The sequence below is a fragment of the Nannospalax galili genome, unplaced genomic scaffold (genome assembly GCF_000622305.1).
Source record: "Nannospalax galili isolate Female #2095 unplaced genomic scaffold, S.galili_v1.0 scaffold795, whole genome shotgun sequence".
NCBI classification, from domain to species: domain Eukaryota; kingdom Metazoa; phylum Chordata; class Mammalia; order Rodentia; family Spalacidae; genus Nannospalax; species Nannospalax galili.
Window position 1 is genome coordinate 237,106 of NW_008336391.1, and position 24,903 is coordinate 262,008.

General features: G+C 37.5%; 1 protein-coding gene across 7 annotated transcripts in view; it reads left to right on the forward strand.

Moving 5' to 3' along the window:
* Cep128 (centrosomal protein 128) overlaps positions 1 to 24,903 on the forward strand; it is a 466,611-nt gene that overhangs the window by 187,721 nt on the left and 253,987 nt on the right. For 6 of the 7 annotated variants that reach the window (XM_029562537.1, XM_029562536.1, XM_029562539.1 and 3 more), the window contains 2 exons: positions 11,460 to 11,636; positions 15,095 to 15,154. In XM_029562537.1, the coding sequence (XP_029418397.1) occupies positions 11,460 to 11,636; positions 15,095 to 15,154 (237 nt within the window). The remainder of the gene's footprint in view (positions 1 to 11,459; positions 11,637 to 15,094; positions 15,155 to 24,903) is intronic. The other variant, XM_029562540.1, reaches the window with a different exon arrangement.

A 24,903-nucleotide genomic window follows, 5' to 3' on the forward strand; every position in this document is an offset into this window, starting at 1 on the left:
AAAAAACATTGGGTAATTTTCTTATACAAACATTACTTGTAAAATGGTAATAATGATTCATATTTGCTGGTATTTTCAGTGTTGGACTCTAAACTTGTGAAGGTATAGCGAATTGCTTAGCATTGTTGTAGACCTATGGTAGAAACAGAATATGAGCAGAGATTCTTTTTTATGTTATATTTTTTCTTGAGGTTTTATGCATTTCATATACTGTATTTTAATCAAATTCAGACCCCCACCTACCCACACCCACCATACCCACTCCCACCGGATTTCATGCATTCTGTTATATATATATGAAGATCTATCCAGTCAGGCATTTGTACGCAGATGTCCCTTGGTGCACATTCATCACTGGAGTGCAGTCAGCCTATCTAGAGTCTTTCCCTTAAAGGAAGCAGAGATTCTTTGATAGTTTTTATTTCATGTCAGTAAAAGTGACTCATGTGTGTTTTTTCACTGAATTCTTAGCATTGGATCAAAGTTCATAGTCACTACATTCATGCCTTTTACCTTTCAGTCTGCTGTAGTTTGGAAGTAAATCATTATTAATTTTGTTAGAAAAACATAACTAAAACCTGGCATTTCCACAGAAAGTATTATCTGTGAAAGGAAATAGTGAATCAATGTGTGAAAGTTTTGTGCTTGGGAGATATAAAGGAAATAGAAGCTAAGTGCTTTTACTACCAAGATGTCAGCCATGTGAAGTAATGTGTTTCTTAATACCTGGATTTAATCAGTCCACAGTGTGTATGCACTGCAGTATATTATGTATAACACAATGAAACATTCTGTGTTATCAATTAAGAAACCTATAGTTTGGCTTAATTTTTACCATTTGTTTAGGATAGCTTTTTTAAAAAAATATTTCATTTATTTTTTTTATTTTATGTGTATGAGTATATTACCTGCATGTATGTGAGCACACCTGCGTCATGCAGTGCCGTGGAGATCAGAAGAGGACCTCGGATTCCCCTGGAACTGGAGTTAAGGATGGTTCACAGCCGCCATGTGGGTGCTGGGAATTGAACCGGGGTCCTCTGCTAGAGCAGTCAGTGCTGTTAACTGCTGAGCTATCTCTCCAGCCCTGAGGATAGCTGTTTTTTGATGCTGGAAAAATACATGATTGTCAGATGTGTGTTCTGTGAAGTATTCACTACTTTGCAAAAATCACGTCTTCCTGTTTTTGACTAAAAGCTGCTTGATGATAGCAGACAGGAATCTCTTGGTTAACGAGTACAAAGAAATCATGTCACTGTTGACTACCAGCATTTATGTTAATGGTACACTTTAGGCCATTTTTAAGAATAAAATTTTATTTCTTTTGTATTTTAAGGATTTTAAAGCTTTGTATATTGTAAATCCTGTGACTCAAATATAGCTGTGGTCATACCATATAAACTGGAAAGCATCTTAAACTCTAAAAATAAACAGTAGGATGTTACAGTTCTTGTTAGGGTCCTATCATTCTTAAAATTGTAACAGTTAAAACAACATTGGTAAAATTAAAAGAAAAATGAAATATTTTCAGCTATCATATATAAAGTACTTTTAATTGAATCATTTATTACTAAGTCTAGAATAGCCCTTGAATTTGACAAAGAACTGAAACAACAGTGTGGTCCCCATGTATGAAACAATATGCTGTGGAGAAAAAGTTTGGATGCAAAAGTGGAATACAGGGTACTGGGTGAAAACTGAGGAATCATTTATTCATGCACGTGTGATGGGGAGAGCGACAAGAAGTAAGGTAAACAGCAGCACACTCTGCATGGCATGAAGTAGAACAGAGGTGTGCTGCTGGCGTCCTCAGATGTTCCCTGGAAGATTGGTGTGTGTGTGTGTGTGTGTGTGTGTGTGTGTGTGTGTGTGTGTGTGTGTGTGTGTGTTGATATAGCTAGCCTCGGGGGTCAGCGCGCCACAGAGGTCTTTTTCTCTTCTTTTCCAGCGCTACGTGCGCGCTAGCCTCGTTGGTCAGCAAGCCCCAGAGGTCTTCTTGTCTCCTTTTCCAAAGCTAAGGTTGCAGGCACAACACTGCCACACTGTGGATATTGAATATCTGAACTCAGGGCCTCATGCTTGGGCAGAAAGCACTTTACCCACTGAGTTACCTTCCCAGTCTGAAAGAGGGTGGTTTTGAAAGTATTCCAGCGAGAAAATCCAAATTGCCAGTCATTATCTTCTGACTCACTTGAGAGGCCTGCCATTCCATCCTACACTCCCTACGTGGCAGGTAACTACACATATGGAGAGGAAAGCAAACATGACGGGCACTTTGCATTAAAATTCGGTCCAGTTAGACTCATGTCCTTTACTTCTGCAGTTGCATATGATCCCCACAGTATTATGCTTAATAAGGCTGTGTATAATTTGTTGTGGTGTAAAAACCAAAGCCACGTGAACCTTTTATATTCCATCTGTTTCAGAGCTTTTCTTGAAGTTAATCAAGCCTTGCTGACTTTGGTTGACCCTTTAAAGGAACAAAAATGGTGGCCCTGTGTGTTTTCATTGACTTTTTCTTTTATTGCCATTTAAAGTGCTCATTGACTCAGTTCATTTTCTCATTTACTGATGACCAAGGAATGTTCTGTACATCTTAGGAAAAAAAAAACAATAGGAGATATTTTTTGTTGTAAATACAAGTTACATGATTTGGCGATGCATTTTTGTTTTCTCCCCCATACTCTTTCATAAGAAGGAATGCATACCTAAGTATTCTGTAATAAAAAAAAGGAGAGGAAGAAACCCTGATGGTTTAAAAAGACACTGTATGGTTACAAATACTTCTCTTGAGATACAGTATAATTTTTTTGTTTTGAAAATTAAACAACATTCATTCCAAATGCATAATTTAAAACTCCATTTATTTATTTATTTGTCCGTATTTTGTTTCAGAAGCAGATACATATCAGAAGTAGCCGACTTTTAAATAACAAATGTTATTTCTGTTTTTAGGCTTTTGACTTAAGAGAAATATGTAATAATCACAAAATGATCCTCATAATTAATGTGTAAAGAACTCCTTAGAAAGTTTTCTCCTTTCCAGCTTTGAATGTTAATTTCTCAGAACATAGCCTATACATACCCTACCACCTTTTGATTCTGCTGGTGATGATCTTTGTATTACTCAATACTCTTTTAGAAAAGGGTACTAAAAGGCCTCAGGCAAGAATAATTTTCCTTAAATGGGTTAGAAGTTTAAATTTGAATTTCTACTTTTTTTGTCTATGTTTTATGGATATCATTGTTAAGCCTACAAATGCCGAATCCCTGAATTGGAAGCCCTTCCCATCTAGGTTTTAGCGTGCTGAGGTCCCCAGCCAGTGTTTAATGCCACCCTTCCTTGAGTTATGCTGTTTACATAGTATCTCAGACTCACTCTTCAAGACTTTAATGAGAGCTTCTTCCCATCCATTGAAGGAATTAATGTAAAATGTCTACTTAGAAGGGAAGGCATAGGTGTATGATTTGTTTTAGAGCATCAGTTTGTAGTAGAATTTCAGTGTTCTTTTGCTTGTTAAATTTTCATAGAGAAGCAGCCGTTTTCTCACACAAAGGTCTACACTCCATCCCTGGTCCGATCTTACTGACTCTAAACTTGCCTCTGCTCTGCTCCTGCTTTCTTCTTGCCCCTTCTAGAACAGTTACTGTTGGGGCATTATCTTGCCTTAGTGGTTACAGTAGCCAGCTATTTGCAAGATGGCTTCCCTTAATTAATTTGTGACAAGCCCCTAGATAAGCTTATGGAAACATAAGAAATTATTTGATCTCAAAGTCTGTGTCCATACCCCCCCATTGTTGTATGGTTGGGATGGATCTATTGTCTTTGACACATAGGAGTCTACATTAAAAAAAAAATGCTTGTGGAGGAATAGAACGTAATTTATTGATGCTGTATGAGACACTGTTAGGCAGCAGAGAAGAATACAATTTTTGGTTCCGAGGAGCCGGACATAGGACTCGTGGTGGTAACATGGGCTCTTATGACACAGCATGCAAATGCATGGAAGTGGCCCAGTGTTCCTGGCTAAAACCTGAGGCTGTCTGTTGTTTCTGTAATGTCCATGTGGGTGAGGAAGGTGCATGCTATTGGACTTTCAGCATTAGTGAAGAATTGTTTCAGTGGAGGAATTTCTCGTCTTTATATCTAAGTACTGTTGCTCTCACAGATGTATATCTTGAAGCTATGTAACTTTATTCAAGTTCATATGGATTTCTTGATTTTAGAGTTTCCATTCTCTCCCTCTCTCTCTCTGTGCCATCATGTGTGTATAGGTCAGAGGACAACTTTCTGGAGTCTCTTCTCTCTTTTCACCTTTACCTGGTTCTGGGGATTTAACTAAAGTCATCACATTCTTGCAGCAAGAGCTTTTACCTACTGGGCCATCTCACTAGCCTCTTGTTTAGTATTTGCTTGCCCATTCTTTATGTGAACTTAAATATATTGCTATCCTTTGAATTGAAAGAATTCATTATTATGTAAAATCTATTTATACAGGTTCGAAAAAAAGTTATGATGTGACAAACACTAGAAGAGATTTCCAAAATTATTATTCATTTTTGCTTGTTTTGTAAGACAGTCAAAACTGGTTTGGTAACTTCCCGTTGTATTCATTCTCTTCCCATATTTTTAATAAAACCTGTAGTAGACCTCTTCTCTGCTGTTTGGCATTTTCTAGTGTACCTTAACTCTCTTGCAGCCATTGGCATAGGTAATATGTGTCTTCTTTAGAGAGCCAGATAAATGGCTTCTAGACACATTCTATTTTTGTTCAGGAATGTCTCATAATTTGCTTCATAGTGCTACTGTCCTGTATTTAAAGTTTGGGTGCAGCTGTCATTCTGAGTTACGGAAATATTGTTCTTCAGAACTTAGTGATTTGTTTAGGTCTGTAGTTTCAGAAGCCATACTCCCACTAAATTTTAATTGAATCTCATTGGCTTTCGTTTCAGCCTTTAGTAGTGTGTGGTCTCTGTATTTTCGTTTTTAGCTTTCTTCCACTTCAGAGATGTGTTAAAGATGGTCTTAAGACAGAAATATTATACTTGTTTATTGAAGTTAATTTTCAGTTAAAGAAAAATATTCCTTTTGTAAATTAATGACTTACTTAGTCATATGAGCATACCTTATTTTTGACAATGTTTTTGTTAAGGTGTGTGAAGAATTATTTTTAATTTCATGAAGTAAACCTATTAGAAGTAAAGTGTAATTCATAGAACTTTTAAGACACTGAGAGAATCTTAGGAACTTTTACAAATAGATGTCATCCTGTGATATTTGGGATTGAGCTCAGGGCCTTGTTATAGGCATGGTATCTACTACTGAGTGACATTCTCAGGAGTAGGAGTAGGAGCAGCTCTCTCCATCTCCTCCTTCCCCCCCCTCCTCTTCCTCCTCCCCCTCCTCCTTCTCTTTTGTCCTCCTCCTCCTTGTTCTTTTTTTATTTCTTGCCTTTAAATTTTGAGACAGAGTCTTTCTAATTTGCATACGCTGGCCTTGAACTTGTTGTGTAGTCTTGACAGGAATTCAGCTTTTGGTCCTCCTGCCTCTGCCTCCAGGTAGCAGAGATTATAGGTCTGTTCCACTGTCCAGCAAGAAATAGCATTTGCTCTTGTTCTTTGATTATTGAACTTGTTTTATTTCTGTTAAAGTTGTGTCTCCTTTGATCACAGAACCTCTGGGAAAGTGGATTTTCTGGAGCGTAAAGAGTATGTTCAAACACTATCTATAATTAGAGCAGTATATTTTGACTTTGGAATTATGGATTAAGTGATAAAGCCTGGTGTATGTGCATGTGTGCATGTATGTGATCATGGAATTTTAAGAAGTTTGTTTCCTTTAGACACACATGTCAGTAATACAAGGCTTTCTTGTCCTAAAATGAAAGTTTCATAAAACCCCTGCTGTTCTGGCCCTGGAGCTCAGACATACTGTGCGATTAGCACACTTGTAAATCTAAAATCAGTCAAGAGACTATTTTATGTCCATTTCCTGTGTAGATGTGTAGTCCCTCAATGTTTGGGAAAATATACATGCTTGATATGGTTTTGCTTTTATGGTGGACTGTTCTGAATATGCCAGTGTGTTTTTAACTTTATTTTTTCTCATTTTTAATTTAAATTTTTATTTACAGCACTCAAAATTGAACTGAAGATCTCATACATTGAGCTACATCCCTAGTTCCCCCAAATTTTAGTTTGAAGTAGGATCTACTCTATACCCCGGGGAGATCTTGAACTTAAAATTCTCCTACCTCAGTTGTCTGAGTATTGTAATTGCTCTAGTGTGCCACCATGTTTGATCTATTTTTTGTATATTTTCTGTATTTTTATTTAATGTGTATGGGTATATTGCTTGCATATAGGTAGGTACGCCTGTGTTGTGCAGTGCCTGTGGAGGTCAGAGGATCCCCTGAAACTAGAGTTACAGACGGTTGTTAGCTGCCATGTGGGTACTGGGAATCAAACCTGGGTCCTCTGCAAGAGCAGTCAGTGCTCTCAACCGCTGAGCCATCTCTCTAGCCCGATGTTTGATCTTTTTTTTTGGTCTTTTTGAGACAGGGTCTCTCTGTAGCCCCAGCTGTCCTGGAACTCTCTATGTAGACCAGGCTGGCTTTGAACTCACAGAGATCCACCTGCCTCTGCCTCCCAAGTGCTGGGATTAAAGGCGTGTGCTACCATGCCCGTCATTTGATCTGTTTTTATTTGTAATGAGACTCATTCAGGACTTAAGTTTTGAATTATTGTTTCTGCTCTGAGACTACATGATCCCTAAAGCACCAGCTGATAACTTTTCTGAGTATTTCACCTTGTCTCTCAATGCCCCTTGTAAGAACTTAGACTTTCAGCATTTTGATGACGACTCCTAGTCTGGGAGTCTGGAGTGCTCAGGTTAGGGGACTGTATACTCTTGAACTTGAGTCACGTTACTTACTGTCTTGTCTTTGGGTTCCTCATTTGTGAGAGTAAAGCTTGCATTGCTTTCCCAAGGTTCGTCTTTAAACCCATCATTACATGGAAGACCAAGCCTCTAGCACATGAGCTCTTGGAAGGTGAGGAGTACTGCTCTAATGCAGAGTGGAAGAACTTAACTCTTTGTGCGAAGGTTGTGGAGCACATATAGAGGATGGAAACAGTGTTGTGTGTGGTCATAAACCTAGTCAGGTTAAAAAAAAAGTGTTGGGGGCGCTGGAGAGATTGCTCAACATTTAAGAGCACTGGCTGTTCTTGCAGAAGACCTGGGTTCGAATCCCAGCACCCACATGGCAGCTAACAACTGTCCAAAACTCCAGTTATCCATGGACATTGCATGACACGGGTGCACTTACCTACATGTAGGCAATACACACATACACATAAAAATAATAAAATATTTAAAAAAATAAAAAAATGGTGGGGAAAAAGGAATTTTATCTAGAAAGTTTTAAGTTTTGGTGGAGAGTAGAAGACTTGTGCTAAGTTTTTCTTAAGTGTCACACTTATAGTAATGGGAAAATTTTAAGGCTTTGTCAGGTACTCTGGTCCTTGAAACTTGAGAAGCTCATATAGATGTTGAATGACCATCTGTCTAGAATGTTGAAGAAGGAATCCCTGAAGGATCCAGGTAGTTGAACCTAATGATCTAGGTTGCATGAGACCATAGTTATGTTTCACTTCAAAGGGAAATTTGGTTTAGTGTACTGCTTCACAAAGGATAATGAATTTTTCAAAAACAGTTTTATTTTTATTTTGTGTGCATGAGTATTTGACTGCAAACATGTATATACCTGGTGCCCGTGGAGACCAGAAAAGCCTGATCCCCTTGAACTGGAGTTATAGATGGTTATAAGCTGCCACGTGGGTCCTGGGAACTAAATCTTGTTCCTCTGTAATAACAGCAAGTGCTCTTAACTGCTGAGCCATCTCTCCATCATTGAAATGAAGAGGTAAAACTTACAGAGCTCACACTGTCAACATAGCCGAAAATATTAAAAAAAAAGATGGTAGTAATTTTGTCTTATTACTGTTCTAGTTTGTTTCTCCATTGCTGTGATGAAGTACTCTGACCAACACCGATTTGGGGAGGAAAGGGTTTATTTGGCTCTCTTGGGTCACAATTCATCTGGGAGCCCAAGGTAGGAACTCAAAGCAGGAACCTGGTGGTAGGAGCTGGAGCACAGGCCCTGGAGGAATGCTGCTTACTGGCCCATGCTCAGACTGCTTTCCTATACAATACAGAACAACCTGCCCAGGGGTGGCACTTCCCACAGTGGGCTGGCCCTCCGACATCACTCAAAAATCAAGGATATACCCCACAGACATGGTCACAGGCCAATCTAATGGATGCAATCCCCCAATTGAGGCTCCCTCAACCCAGGTGTGTCAAGTTGGCAATTAAAGCTATCCAGCACAGTTATGAAGATTCAAATTAGAGAGGCCACAGAAAGTTTATATTAGGTAAAAGAAATGGCCATGGGTGAGGTAAGAAAAAAGTTCTGATAGAAAATCATTGTGAAATACTTTAGAATGGGGACATTGTTGTAGTGCATCAATAACTTCTAAGAGAACATTTCCTTTACTAGCATTGCATCAACAAGACCACTACAGCCTTGTGAAATCTCTGCAAATATAGATCTGCATGCAGTTCTTGAAGTTTTGCTTGCAGTGTAGAACTTGTATCCCCCCCCTCAATAAAACCATTAAAATCTCTTATTCACAAAGGAGGAACTTTAGGAATATAAGCATATTTTCCCAGGTAAAGATGCACAAAAGAATGAGTAAGACTTGGGAAATAAAAAAATTCTATGATAGGGGCTGGAGAGATGGCTCAGCAGTTAAGAGCACTGGCTGCTCTTGTAGAGAAACTGGGTTCAGTTCCCAGCACCCACATGGCAGCTAACTCCGATTCCATGGAATCCGATGCCCTCTTCTGGCCTCTGTGGGCATTGCACAACATGGGTGCACTTACATACATGCAGGGAAAATACGCATACACATAAAATTTAAAAAAAATTCTATGATAGGAATAACATGTTTTCGGAGACTAGGAAATGAGATTGGATTTTGAAGGATGAAGTTTAAAGAAGGCATAATGCAGTGCATGGCAATAGTCAGAAGGCAAGTCTTCTTGACTCAGATTTGGCAGTAAGGGCTGTTTCCTCTAAATAAAATTATCCAACGTTGTTCAAGGCCAGGAAGTTAATTTTCAGAAAAGGTTGTGTTTGAATGTGAGACCTGGTATAAGTAATGATAGATCTACAGAAATGTGTCATTCAGGGGGTAGAATTTGGGCAGGCACTGACTATGGACAGAGGAGAAAGGGAGATATACCTCAGCCACCTTCATCCGAACAGTGCTCAGAAGAATGAGGTGTATCTGCCTTTGTGATTCTTAGGTCCCTGCTGTATTTGGCTGTATTACAAGGCTATGAGCTGATGACACTTAAACATTACTCCATAAAATGAGCACTCTTTCTTCTGATTTCTTGTTCACAAAAAGGACATTCTCTCTACTTCGGTTTACAGGGAGACAGTGTATTGATTGTACCTTCATGAGCATTCTGATCAGTATGCCAGGTACGGTTCTCTTTGCAAATAGATATAGTTAACTGAATGGCATTCCCATTTGTAAATTAGTTTCTTATGAGCTTACTGTTTCTCTGCTGCTGAAAGATAACTCCACTTGGAGTCTCCATAAGAGATGGAATTCCAGTTCCTAAGTTTATAAACTCAGCCAGATCCAGATAATGGATTAAGGTGAACTCATCAAAATAAATGATTTCTGGCTACATTTTGAAGCAGAACAACTTGAAGCAGAGCTGTATAGGTCCATGTGGTGAGGGAGACAGAAGTAGACATGTTTGAGAAACCCAGGAGTAGCACAAGACAGTGGAATGGGAGAAGATAAGGCTGTGTAAAGCAGACCAGCTGTGAAAGGCCACACTTTTTGGCAGAGGAACGTCCTTTTGTTTTATATTCTGAATTAAACTGAAAGGGAACATTCCTACTTTATTTGTTGAAAACATTCCTTCTTTTCATGATTATATTTTAACAACTGGATCTCTTATTTCTTTGAAACTCAAGTTGGATTTGTTGCCCACTTACTCTTTTTGGCTTAGTTGTGCCTAACAGGGTAGTTAAAGATGATTAGACTAGTGTGTAATGACTGAGGACATATTAACCAGCGTCCTGGTTTTGTTTGATCTTTATATGATTCTAGTAATTCTAGTTACATGATGAGCCCTGTGTAATATCACTTTGAATTCCTATAGTGCAAGTGTTCAAAAATACTTGAGATCAGAAGCTTTTCACTTTTAGATTTAGGATATTTGTATTGATTTCACCAGTTAAACCCTCCTACTCCACAATCCAAAACACACTGAAATCTGATGTTGATAGAGTATCACATTCATGTTCAAAAACTATGGACTTGGGAATTTTAGGTTCTGTATTTTTAAATCAAGGATGCTCAATTTTAATGAGATTGTTTAATCATAATGATTGAGAATTGTATAATAATAATGATTGCAAATTCTTTCGCCTAGACGAGACCCCTAAGCACTTGTAGTCTCTTAAAGGGCTACTTAAAAGCCTCTTTTCATTAAATATATTTGCTTACTTGGAATGTTTCCATTTTAGGCTTGTTCAATTTTCATGACTCAAAAGCATATGTATAGTATGACTTCATTCAAAAGCTAGAATTTTGAAAAACTATGTTGTGATGTAATTACAGTGATAACACTTTTTCTCAAATGAAGAAGCTAATAGCATTATATTAGATAATTTCTTTCTTTTTTTATATTTCATATGTATGTATGTGTTGCCTGCATATATGTAAGTCCAATGCAATGCCTGTGGAGGACAGAAGAGGCTGTTGGCTCCCTTGGAACTGGAGTTATGGACAGTTATTAGCTGCCATGTGGGTGCTGGAATTTGAACCTGGGTTTTCTGCAAGAGCAGTTAGTGTTCTTAACTGCTGAAACATCTCTGCAGGCCCCATTTTAGATAATTTCTATTTCTGGTAGTTTACTAATGCTTAGGGTTCACACAAGGTCACTTTGTAATATTGACTTTTACTTTCTGATCAATTAATAACACTGTGTTATAAAATGGTAAAGGATATTTTCAACTTTTTTCTTTTGTTGATAGAATTTTGATAGCAATGTTTGCCCGCTGTTTGATTACTGGTTGCCAAGTACCAACTTCTGAACTGTAAATTTCATCTATTAAGATGAACAGCGGTTTATTGATAAGTGTCGTGCGTTCAGTCATTCTCTCTTAACTCTTAACTCCCCCTTCAATATTCTAATTAAATTTAAATTTGCATAAAGTAGTGAGTAGGTAGAATATTTACTTTGGTAGAAAGAAGGGCTGGGAGAGTCGTATCTGTTTCCTAATCTAGTTCTTTGATTTGGTTGTATGGGTAACTGTTTCTTGGTTCCCCTTATATAACCAAGTTCTGTTTTGTTTCTTATACCACAGGAAAAACATATAAGTAATGAAGAAAAGCACTTAAGGAGGATGGAAGAGGCCAGGTTGCAGCTCAAGGATCAGCTTCTTTGTTTGGAGACTGAACAGGAATCCATTCTTGGTGTAATAGGAAAGGAAATTGATGCAGCTTGTAAAACTTTCTCCAGAGACTCCATGGAGAAATTCAAAGTAATTATGAGTTCTTACTGTGCTTTCAATTTTCAGTTATTTTCCTAACGTAAAATTATAATGGGTTTGTAACAGGATTACACAGTAGTTATATTTTTATTTCAGAAATTTTTTTTACAACAAAAATAACTTCCTGTAATGTTTAGGAGTAAGGCGCTGTTTATTATTGCGCAGTTATGGTGAGAGGAAGTGTGATCTTATTCTATTGAGTCACCTGTGTTTCACTCGGTGAAAGAAAATCCTTCATGAAAGAGGCAGCAGTTCTAACAAAGGAAAATATCCTCTGATTCAAGAAGCTTGGATTTTGACTTTTTCATTACGATAGCCTGTTTGTGATATTGTTAGTAAATTGCATCTATTGAGGTCAACATTAGAGGTTTAATGATAACTTTGGTGAGTGTAATCTCCTTTACCCTTCAAACCACCCCTCCCCTTCAGTATTCTAATTAAATACAGCATAGAAAAGAGAAAACTAGAACTGGGGGTGCTAGGTAACTTGCTCCTGAATGTTGCTGTGATTAAATACTGCAGTAGGACTTTAAACTTCTGTGGTCTAACTCTAGAACCTAAACAAGCGAAGACTGTGCTCTTTGCTTTCCCTGCTTCAACATGCTCTGTTCAGTATGCTTCTTCTATATTTAAAATGGAAAATGGTTTCTCATTAGTAGTTGTCATGAGATGATAAATAAAAACAGAAATGATCCGTGGGTGCTTGGAATTCCTTGAAGCAGCGCCTTTATGAAGTGTTAGCTCCGGTGCCAGCAGGGCATTGCTTTGGTCTGACCTGCCCTGAACCCATTAAAGATCAGCATCATTTTCTACTGTGTTTGCTTCAGTTTATCACAGTACCACATGCAGATATGGTATTAAGCCTAAGTGTTTCAGGTGAATTGTCATCATTATATTTTCCTTCATTAGATGGTTTTCTAAGATCTTTTCCCCTCTCCTGTTCTTCTTTCCCATCTTTTTTTTTTTTTTTCCCTCTAAGTGGTGTTCGAAAGAAACTAAAATGTAATCCTACTCTTTCGGTCAAAGTCTTCTTAGGATTCTACTTTAATATTTCGATTTGTAGAATTTAGTAGAGTTGATAGATATTTTGCAATGCTTTTCCTCCAATACCTTTTTAAAAAAATGTTTAGCTATCACTGTGAGATGACTGTCAGGCTGAAATGAGCCATACTGGAGTTTAATAGGAAAGCCCAGTCTTTCAGGGATGCTGTAAAGTCTGATATAATGCTCACTTATTCTTTTGCCTTTCTAATGCTTGTCTGATTTGCTTATATTTAAAGAATATGTGACCTTGCCATTAATGCTTTATGTGAAAGGGGCATATATTAACAATGCAACATTTGCTCCGTGTTTAAAAATATAATTTCAGAAAGTTTTCAGTCATGTTCAAGCATGAAAATGAAGACATTTGAATCATCTTATAAGATGTATTAGCCTTGTTATGGTTAATTGTAGGAAAAAACAGAGATGGACAGAGAGGAACATTCTTATTCTCTTTCTTTATGGTAAACAAATTGCCCCTTCAGCTTGCTGTATAAGCATCATCCTGTTTTGAGATGTTAGATATTTGTCCAGGTTCTCTTTTCATCTCTTCAGAACAAAGGTCTGTTTTAATGTTCTTGTCACAGTAGCTCTTGAGGTTTATTAATGATGATATTTAGACGTTCAGTAACAGGTGTATGTTGAGTATGCTTTGTGTGATAGAGACAATGGAAACACTGTGTACGTGGTCTGTACCTTGGCCTTATGAGGCAGTCTGTCCCCTTTGCAGATGGTAACGTGTAGCTACCCCACTTATAAATGGTTAAAGATGTTCTTTTCAACTTGGAATTATGTATAAATCTGTGGAACAGATTTTTTTTTAAAAAAGGAACATTGCTTGTATTTCTTATATCAATTTATTTTGCCTTTTATCACTGAAGATTTAGTTAAGGTTCATGTAGTAGGTTAATGAAAAAAAAGTATAACTGATGACCAGTGAATGCTTATAAAATGTGTAGTACAATGTTGAAAGAGGAAGAAGAAACTTAAAATTTTGGTAATTTAGGGAAAAATTGACTGACAAGGCAGAGATGGCCTGAGAGTTGAGTTAGGACTGGGTCCATGATGGTGCAGGCCTTTAATTTCAGCATCATAATGGAGGTAAAATGGTTGCTGTATGCTTGAGGCCAGCCTACTCCACGTAAGTCTATGCTTAAGTCCAGAGAAATCAGGAGTACATAACATAACCCAATTTCTAAATACAAAATGAAATAAACAAAGCACTAACAATGAAAGAGTTAGGTTAGATTTAGATAAAGAGAAAAGTTGGATATAATAATACAACACTTTTGTGTATGGCATGTGGTTGATATTTAGTATATAATTCATGGTGTTTAAGTGACTTAGCTCTTGCAATTCTGATAGACAAGTAATGTCGCACACCTATCAGAAACTATGGAAGTATTTGAAGTATATGGAGTAGACATCAATTTGGAGAGGGATAGTATATTTTGAGATTGAATAAAAAAGTACATAAGTACCCTATGTAGAACAGAGTTCAAAGAACTGTGAATACTAAAATTTGTGGCAGTAATTATAAAGTCATTGGCAGCTTTTGAGTTTGGCTGTAACTCAGTAATAAGAAAGGAAAAAAAAAAAAAACCCCAGATAATAGATTTTATGTTATGAAGTAAATCAGGGCAGGCAATATAGGCAATGATTACAGAATTTTCTTACAATCTTGAAATAAAAATCAGTGTTGGTATAAATTCATTTTGATGAGTTGTCTGTTCTTCATAATCCTTAAACATTTTTTTAATTTATTTTTTATTTTATGTGTATGAATGTTTTACCTGCATGTATATAAGTGCATCTCTGTGCCCAGTACCCAAGGAGACCAGAAGAGGGCATCAGATTCCCTAGAGCTGGAGTTACAGAGTTGTTTGCCACCATGTGGGTGCTGAGAATCAAACCTGGGTCCTCTGCAAGAACAGATAGTGCTCTTAACTGCTGACCCATCTCTTCAGCCCGTGTTTTTTTGCAGTCTTTGATGAAACAAAAAGGACCCTATAGTATAAATGTGGATAAAGAAGAATTAGGTTGCTATGTAAGCACACCTAAACCTCTGTGAAATACAGTACATAAAACAACACTGAGGAAATAAACCAAAGATGAAGTACAGTGTTTATCAAGGGTGCTTGCCAGATGAAACCTTGTGGGCTCAGCTTCCGGAGAGCCCAGTGATGGTAGCACATGATAGCTCTTTCATTTAATGTCTCTATATTGAGATGACTATTTATTGACAGTGAATAAATAAACACCTAAGTATCCACCTAATAAATGGCTACAAATTTACTCTTTTTGCATACTTAAGCTAAAAGACTAATCATTTGGATGCTGTGTCAATAATTTATGTACATTCATGCCAGAGAAAAGTCTAGTTCTAATATTCTTTCTTCTTTTTATAGTTTTTTTCCTCTGGTCCTGAAATACATTATGATCCACATCGCTGGTTAGCTGAAAGCAAGGTAATTAATCATGAAATCATTTGTGCTCTTCAAGGCCTAGCATCTCTCCACATATCTACCTTTGTATCTATCATATGTGTATTATGTGCTTTAATCAAGTTCACTCATCTACCATTCCTTCCCTTTCAGTTCCTTCCGTCATACCCACCACTTTCCACTATGAAATACTTAACATTATCTTTCACATATTAGATCAATTTTAAAATTAATCGATGAAAATATATGGGATAGTATGACTTAGGCAATTGCAGTTCTTTATAGAATACTTTTTTCAACTTTAAGATTGGCAGTATTTCAATCTTTCATCTTGTTTAAGTTCCATAGTAAAATGGCCTATACTATAAACTGGACTGGTTGTATTTCAGATTTATAATTTTGTTGCATGAAAGAATCTTTTAGTTTGTTTATTGATTGATTGATTTCTGGGAATTGAGCCCAGGGCCTTATGCATAGAATATATACACTGCTACTAGACCACACTTCTAGCTCTTATTATCCTTATTTAAAACAGTGAGAAAAGTAAGGTCTCAGGGAAGGAAAGTGACTTGTTCAGTGCAAGGCATTTTACAATGTCTTGCCACTGTACACATTGTCATCTAAAGTCGTTTATCCAATGAAGACTCATTGATTATGTAATCCTATGTGTTATTCATTGTGGCTCTCAGATGGTCTGTGGTCTAATACTGAGATGATGCAGACAGATCCTAGAATAGTCTTTGGACCATGTTATGTTATTATAGTTATTTGTAGATGTTGACAAAGGCACATCGAAGGACGAAGAACCGACTGGTGTTTGTGCTGGGAGGATGGTAGGATAGAATGGTGCAAACGTGTCATGAAAAGCAGCTGGAAGAAAGCAACACTCATATTTACTCTTTAACAGCTCTGTATAAGTTAGCTGGCTGATTATGGGTGGAACAATGGCAAGAAGGTGAGAATATTTGAAGCCAGTGACCCAAGATTGCTGAGTAAGTGCAGGTGGGAAGCCAGGTGATGACAACGATTGCCTGTGAAGGACAGCCATGCATTAGGACACGTTCTTATAACAGTCCTGGTAAGAAATAAGATACTGAGAATGATCACTAGGATTTTCCTCCTGTTTTAAAATTCCCTGTACCTTAAAACCATCAGTCCTGTGCAATTCGAACTATTTTTGATAGCAATAGATGGAAATTCATGTTTTTGCCACTTGCATAGGAAATCTAGAATGGACGTGTCTTGATATCTCAGAATTTTTTGGTTGGAAACCTTTGTTGTGCATTAATATAACATTTTTTCTTTTTTCTTTTTCCTAACTCTGCAGTCTGACAAGAGCAATATACTTAGAATTTTCTTTCAAGTTAAAATCTTTATCATTTCTGAACAGAAAGCTTTCACTGCTGTGGTTCAGTTAAATTATGAGAGGGAGAGATGACTCTTAATCATAGCTCCTTAATTTGGGAGCTAGTGAGCAGCTTTCCCTTATCATTTAATGGGGTTGAGCTTCTGATCAGACCAGCTTTAATACTGCATGAGACAACTGTTCCTTCTACAGTGTAAAAGGGTTGTGATAAAAAATACCACGTTGACCAACTGACTAAGGAGGAATTGAATCTATTTACTAGAGAGATGGCTTATGTTATTGATGGGCTACAGTCCTGTAATTCCCATGAACTATGACTGGACTGCTCTATAAGTATTGAAGATAAGATCTGAACTCAAGAGGACAAAACTATATGGAAAGTAGATTGCTGTTCATCCAGGGCATACTGACACTCTGCAGTATCGGAAGGACCTCAGAGGGCGCTTGGTAATTGTTTTCATAAATCTACTAAATGAATTTCTTCTGTTAGTATTAATTCTAGAAGAACTGGCAGACTGGGTAAGGATTTTATCACTGTCGCTTTAGTGGCAGTGGTGGCATAACATAAACATGAAGTCCCATGGAGAGCTGGTCCACATTCACAGATAAAATAGCCACTGAAAGGTCAGGCTAAGACATTTTAGGAAGGGAGGTGACTAGCTGTTAAGGAATGCCAGGCAAGGATTTCCCGTAGATGAGTTTTTGTTCTTAATTCTAGCAGGGCCTGTAGAAGCCAAGGTTTCCTTTGATTATCAGAGAATTTACAGAGTCCTACTTCCTGAGTAACCTGCTTTGCTTAGAAAAGGTAACTGGACATGCAAATATTTTGTACATAATGCCAGGACTTTTATGGAAGTACACAGAAGCCTGTGGAGGGCTGATGCCTCTGATAAATTTTGGAGGTGACAGGTAGAAGAGCATGCAGGGGAAACATGTTTAGGAACACCACAGGAGAAAATGTGATAAATGCCAACAAACCCCCAGTGTTTGACAAGAGCAGAATGTGAAAGGTTGAGGCAGCAGACGGGAGGGAGGAAGCTCTGGCAAAGAGGGGTGGCGTTCCTCACGAAGGGCATCTTGGGGATCTTTCAGGAGCCTGGATTCAGATCTCTGTGTGTGTATGAATGTTTTTATTTATTTATATTTTATTTATTATTTTTATTTTATGTGTATGCGTGTATTGCCGGCGTGTACGTAAGTACACCCGTGTCGTGAAGTGCCCGCAGAGGACAGAAGAGGCTGTCGGATCCCCTGGGACTGGCGTTATGGATAGTTGTTAGCTGCCATGTGGGTGCTGGGATTTGAACCTGGGTTTTATGCAAGAACAGCTAGTGTTCTTAACTGCTGAGCCATCTCTCCAGCCCCCAGATCTGTATTTAAAGAAGAATCACAAAAGAATTTAAAAACAGACTGACATGCAGATGCTTGTATTTTAGAAGTATCACATGATAGTGAAAGCTGGATCAGAGATGGTAAGATTGAAAACAGGGAGACCAGCCAAGAAGGGGAATGTGCTGGTGTGATCTGAGGATGGGGTTCAGAGGTTCACACGCACAAAAGGATGGCACTAATATTTTGCTGATAGCCTGCACGTGGTTACTGTTTTCATGTCAGAGTATGGAGAATGAGATATTTAGGCCAAAGTGTAAGAGTGCAGAAAAGGACTCATATCTAAATGAACCAGCAGGCAGAATCCTAGTTAGGTAAGCTAAAAGAGGAACCTATATCTGGAAATCTCTATTCAGACAGGGCAGTAGAAAGGGATCCAAGGTATTTAGGTTCAGATTGTGCAGAGAAATGGGAAATGGCGGAGGCATTGCCAATGAGAATTAGGGGTAACTTCTCAAATCCAGAGGAGACAGGTGCATAGAGGATGGGCTGTGAACTAGTGAGAGTCACTGTTCATATGACAGGGAAGAAAGGAAAGCTGATAGAATGTGCTCTTCCTCACGAGGCAGGATCCCAAGTGTGCTGTAGTTTACACATTTTATTTTTAGAGTCTAGTATTAATATTCCCCTTTATATATGAAGATATGAATTCAATGTAGAATGTTGCACACTTTCTTCTTGGCTATTGTGCTGAAATTTCCCCGTTTTCTCCTCTTTGTTTAGTCTATAATTTGATGAGGGAAGCTCTGTGTCTTCCTGATTCATTACTACATTTTTGGCACTTTACACAATATCCTTGACCAGATCTCAAAGGAATAAATAATTATATTGGATTTCTTGCATTTTTCACTCAAAGTGCTTCCTTAGCTTCAAAATTACAGAAGGATGAGTAGCAAACACAGGGCATTCCAGTAAATGCCTTTCCTCCTGTGTATCGGAACTGTAGGCTTGGGCCACCATGTTCCAGCCCTCATTAAATGGCTCAATTCTCAAATATTTCTTTTATTACTTCATAGTTGCAAACTTCAAAATTGTGTAGGTAAGAGAATCACTTTTAAATTATTTGGATTTTCCTGTGTTGTTTGATATCATCCTGGGGAGCCACACTTATGTTGATAGTCTAGTGTGCTCTTTTCCCTGTGCCGCAACTCAAACAGCTGTAGAAATGAGGACGTTTAACATTCTCCTCTTGCAGGTAAGAAAACTGAGTCTGAGGTAGTTTTGAGTTCTTCCTAAGAACAGAAAGCTAACTAGTTACTGAAAAGGGCTTCAAACTCGACTTTCTGAACCCCATGCCATTTCTCAATGTTAGTTGTGTAGTCTACACTCAAATATAAACCTTAACATTTATGAATATTGATTCTTTAGTGGAATTGACGTGTTCAGTCTTTGTATGAGAAATACTAGATTCTGTATATTTACTTCTTGTTTGAGGTATAAATATTTACCTATTTATCCTTTCAATGCAACAATGAAAGTACTATACTCATTTATTTTTTGGAAATTATACTTTAGGTTATATACATGAATATGTACAGTTGGGAGAAAAATAATTAGGTATTTTAAAAAACGTAATGTTATTTTGGAGATCTTATCCCTTCTGCATTATTTTCAGAAGTAAAATGTAGAGAAGTCATACAGAAAACTATAATTAAAATCTGAATTTGGTAGTAATGGCCTCTAATCTCAGCTATTGAGGCAGGAGGGTCACAATGAGTTTAAGGCCAACCTGGGTGACTTAGTGAGACCTTGTCTCAAATAAAAAGTAAAAACTGACTGGCTGGGGACTGGCTTAGTGGCAGAGCACTTGCCTAACGTCTGAGGTCCTGGGTTCAAGCCCTAGTACCACAGAAATAGGACAAAGCTATTTTTTAACTGACTTGGATTTTGGATTTGTATTTCATGGGTCTGGTTGTTTTAGTGACCTAGGCACATTGTAAAAACATTGCCATTCTTTTTTCTCTAGTTCTTATGTAAGCATTTTCTCCTCAAAATTAGACTTTGGATGAAGGAAGCATAGTAGTTAAAGCAGCAAAATTATGGGTCCTAATATTATTGCTGACTGCATAAGCTGTAATCTTTTTATGTGAATTTTCTGTTTTCTTTGGTTTTTAGCTTTGAATCATTCCTTAGTGACTCACTATGTTATGTTGAATTTCAGCAGAGGAGTCTCTCAGAATAGAAAGATCATTGTGATAGTTTTACTAGATACCTATGAATATTCCCACCTAATTGCAAGCTGGCAACTACAGTGATAAAAGCTGCCTTATTTTCAAATTCACTATGTTGGTTTATTTAGCACTGCTTGTTGATGTTGCTAAATAAATGAGTCTATTATGTAATAGTAAAATGCTCCTGTGAGTGGTTAATAGAAAGGTTTTTGCCGTATGATGAATAGCCTTCTCAGCTAATTATAATTTGGAGTGGTCTATGTTATCCCTGTGCTGTGTTCCAAGCCACTTCTTCAAGATCCTTAATGAAGATGCCGGGTATTTATCTAACGAGCACTGTGTCTTATAATTGATTATTAGTTGATTAAATTTCCATAAATTTAGATTTAATTTTGGATTATTAGTATATTCTATATACATATTGACATTATATAAGATCTCTAACTATAGCCAAATTTTGCTCTTGCTTGATAATAGAATAAAGGCTTCATAGGAATAAATTTAAGCCATAGGACAAGTTATAATAGTCTCTTTGGGTTGCCCTAGCAAAGTGCTACACTGGTGGCTTAAACAGCTGACATTTATTTTTCAATTTCTCATAGCTCAAGAGGTTCTAAGTTCAGGATCAGGGTGGCAGTTTTGGTTTCAGTGATAGCTCCTTCTCTGGTTTGTGGATGGTCCCCTTCATTCTGTCTTCATTTGATCTGTCTTCGGAGCACGTTCTAAGGGAATGAGGTCTACTACTTCTTTCCTTTCTACGGACAGCAGAATTCTCAGTTTAGGGTCCTTCCTTTATGAACTTATTTAATCTTCATCACTTCCCTAAAGGCTCTATTGGTGAATACAGCTTTGGTTTTAGTGTATGAATTTTGAGAGGATGCAATTTAATCTATAAATTAAACCTGATTTAATAATTTGTTTTGGGAATGATGTTGTGCTGCCTGTTGTTTTTGCTAGAACGCCGGACACTGTTAGGACAAGACAGATTTGTTGCTTCTCCATTACTGCCTTTTGAAAATTCTAGTGACTATATGAAGTGAGCAGGGAGGGGTCAAATCCTGAGATGGGGAGTGGTTTGAATGCACTGAGGAAAGGGAGGTATGTGGTGATTTTTCTATATTTTCATTTGCACCACTGAGTAAAACAAGTTAAGTGGAGGATTGAGAGTGATGGTCTCAAGGATCCTTTTTTAAACTAAATCTGTTTTAAGATACTGTATTGGTAGATAACGAACATTGAAAGAAATCAGTAAAAAAGCACTATTATAATATGGAATTTGTTTTCTTTTTGAGATACTAGATGACTGAAGTTTTATTGTCATATGATAGAAAACCACTGGAGCTGAGAAGAACCTTTGGCCTGATCATGTTAGAACTGGCATCTGCTCTGTGATGAATGTGTCCTTGGATGTTTTCATTATACTTACACTTTTTTTCCCCCTTAAGGTTGATTTAAAAGAGGCACATATGTTTTATGTGTCCATATGTAGTTTAAAATGTTAAAATAGTTCAACAACAGCCTGAGTGAATAGCATATTTTAAGAAAAACAGTATGTTCTCTCTCTTACTTTGTTCGTTTCCTACCTTTTACATGTAGCTTTTTTTTTTTTTTTTTAAATCATATCTGGTGCAAACCAGTCAACTTAAATCCTGCAGTGTTAGCTAGTAGTGATCTGTTCACAGGTTTTCCTTTTCATAGGAGGTTAAAAAACTGACTTCTGCTTTTCATTCCTCACAGATCTCTTGTGTAGTTTGTACCCCAAGGTGAACCTCATGCCTTTTATCTGTCTTTATTAATCTGTTATTTTTTATGCCTGTCACTTCAGGTTTGCCTTTTAAATGTTACCTGTGCATATGTATTTCTCTGTTACACAGTTACTTCATTTTATTCTCTGTTAAAAGGCAATTTATACCATCACAGTAGTAAATCAATTTAGTATTCTGACATTTAATAATTCTTGATAACACTGAGTAATACTGGATTTTAGACCAGTCTTCAGAGAACTAATATTTACTCTGTTTCCATTGACGGTGATTAAATAATTTTAAATATTACAGTTTCCAGAATATTTTATTTTGAAATCTGACTTTGAGAATTAATAGCCTTTTGCCCTATTCCCAGAGTTTCTGAAGCACAGTGGTTAAGCCCTGTGTACTTGGTGGTTCTTGGTGAAGTAATTCCTTAAATGCCTATTAGTTGACTAGAATCAGAGTCTGTAGCTTCATAATGTCACCCAAAGCGATCATTGAACACCGTGCCTGAAGGGCATCATTACCAGGCCTAGTGCAGACACAGTCTTCCAGCCCATCTCCTTTGTGGTTATATTTTATATTTCAAATTGGTAGTGTTCAGGCACCATATTTGGTACTTTTGAGTGTTCATTAAGTTCTGCTAAGATGCCAATTCTAAAAGAATGGAAACTTTATTTCTAAAATATCACTTTTGTCTTTGTTTCATTATATGTAAGGTAGGAGATCTTTTTAGAACTTAACAGCATCTCACTTTCACTTAGTTGGATTTGTCAGACCCTTCAACGAGCATGACATCATACTAGCTGGCTCCATTGCATTGGCACAACCCATTCTACAAGAGCTCTCAATGCAGTTGTAACATTCTTGGGGAAAGTCTTAAAGGTCTAAATCCCCAACCAGCATAAATATGCTTGTGCTTGGACTGCCAAGTAAACAGCAGAAAGACATGCCTGTCCACAACATCTTTCCAGAAACTAGATCTCTCTACCCTCCACTGCATCATATAAGGTAATGCTAATGATATTCACTAGGGCTTTTCAGAGTGTTTTTCTGGAGAAAGCAACAAGTCTTTGTGAAGTGAATAGGAGGTATGTTGTGTAGATTCAAATTGTTTTTTAATATAGAACAAACAGTGACATTGTAGGCATTCTTTTATCCTATTTTCTATCAATTAGCAAATTAATGACTTAAGCAGTAATGTTTAACAGCCATTTTCCACTGACATATAGCCAAAATTAGTATAAATTTATTTTAAATTTTTTAATTAAAAAACTTTTTTTTGTGTGTATGATAGAGTTTATTTGCCTCACAGCACAGTTTGTCATCATGGGAAACCAAGGAAGGAACTCAGGGTAAATTAATTTTTTTGATATGCACTCCTTTTCTTTCTTTTTTTTATACAATGTATGTATTCTTTATTGAATTTTTGTGTATCTCATACATCACTTAAAATATTTTATATATTATTTTTATTTTTATAAGCATGTTGCCTGCATGTATATAAATGCACCTATGTTGTGCAGTGCCCGTGGAAGTCAGAAGAGGGCATCAGATTCCCTTGGACCTGGAATTACAGATGTTTGTTAATGCTGTGAGCTGGGAACCAAACCCAGGTCTTCTACAAGTGCTGCCAATGCTCTTAACCACTGAGCCATCTCTCCAGTCCACATTGGATACATCTTAATCACGTTGAGAACCCTCTCCCTTATCTGCACCCATCATAGCATTTCCTCACTGGATTTCATGCATTCTGTCATATATATTATGGCCTATTGAGTCAAGCTTGTGTTCCCAGATGTTCCTTCATGTGAGTTCATCTACTGGAGCAAGATCAGCCTATCTAGTATCACTCCCTTAAAGAAGACAAAAATCTTCCTTAACCCAGCAGTGATCAGCTGCCAAAAGTTCCTCAGCTAAGGTTGGGACTTCCCACCCATTTCCACAGTTCCACAGTTTGCATAGGTCTTGTGCACAGTTTCCACAGTTTGCATAGGTCTTGTCCATGCTGTCATCATGGCTATAAGCTTATATGAAGAAGTTCCCGGCTGCTTGGAAAACTGGTTCCTTGTGGTTATGTACTCCCCCTGGCTCCTACAGTCTTTCTGCTCCCTGTTCCACAATGGTTCTTGAGCCCTGGGTGGCAGAGTTTCAATATAAGGGTCCTATCCAGGGACAAGCACTCTATAATCTCTTATTCTCTGCACTTTGGTCAGTTACAGCTTTCTATGTTAATCACCCTGTGTTGCATGAAGAAGCTTCACTGGTAAGAACTGAGAGATGCATTAATTCTCTCTATCCCTGTTCTGCTATGTTCTGTGAGCCTGAGGTGTAGAGGTTCTATTGTAGATGTGTCACTTAGGACTGGGCACCTCACAGACACTTATTCTCTGTGTTTGACCAGTTGTGGAACTCTCCAGCTGTTGCGAAAAGAAGCTTCTTTGATGGGTGGTGAGAAGTACACTTTTCTATAAATATAAGGATAAATGTTTAGCAAACAGTAAGAAATTATGTTTATTTAGGGGTATGGCAGACATAGGTTTTTCTCTAGGATCTATGACCTCTCCAACCATGTGTATTTGGCTATATTTACAATTATGTTTAGTATGGCAGACATAGGTTTTTCTCTAGGATCTATGACCTCTCCAACCATGTGTATTTGGCTATATTTACAGCACACACACAGTTCCCTTCCATCAAGCTGGTTTTAAGTCCAGTTAGATATTAGATAGTTCTAGATAAAAGTGCCACTACTGTACCAATTGAGTTAGTTTGCTGTGTTGGTCATTGTTGTAGTTATTAGGTTTTACTGCTGGGGTTTGACCATTGACTGATTTTTCTCCCTTAGTAACTTGCATTGTATCCTCTGATACTGTGAGAGCTCGTCTTCTGTGAGGAGGTTTCCAGATCAGTTCCAGCACCATTGCTCCAAGTTCTATGATCGAAATATATCCTGCCTTCAACAATAGGGTCTTACCTTTAAGTTCTAGGAGGCAATCAAGGGCTGTGGCAATAGCCTTTGTTATTTTGGTAGTCTCTTGGACCACCCTAACCAACAACTGGAAGGGAGGTTTCTCCTGTCTGGCACTGTGTTTCTTG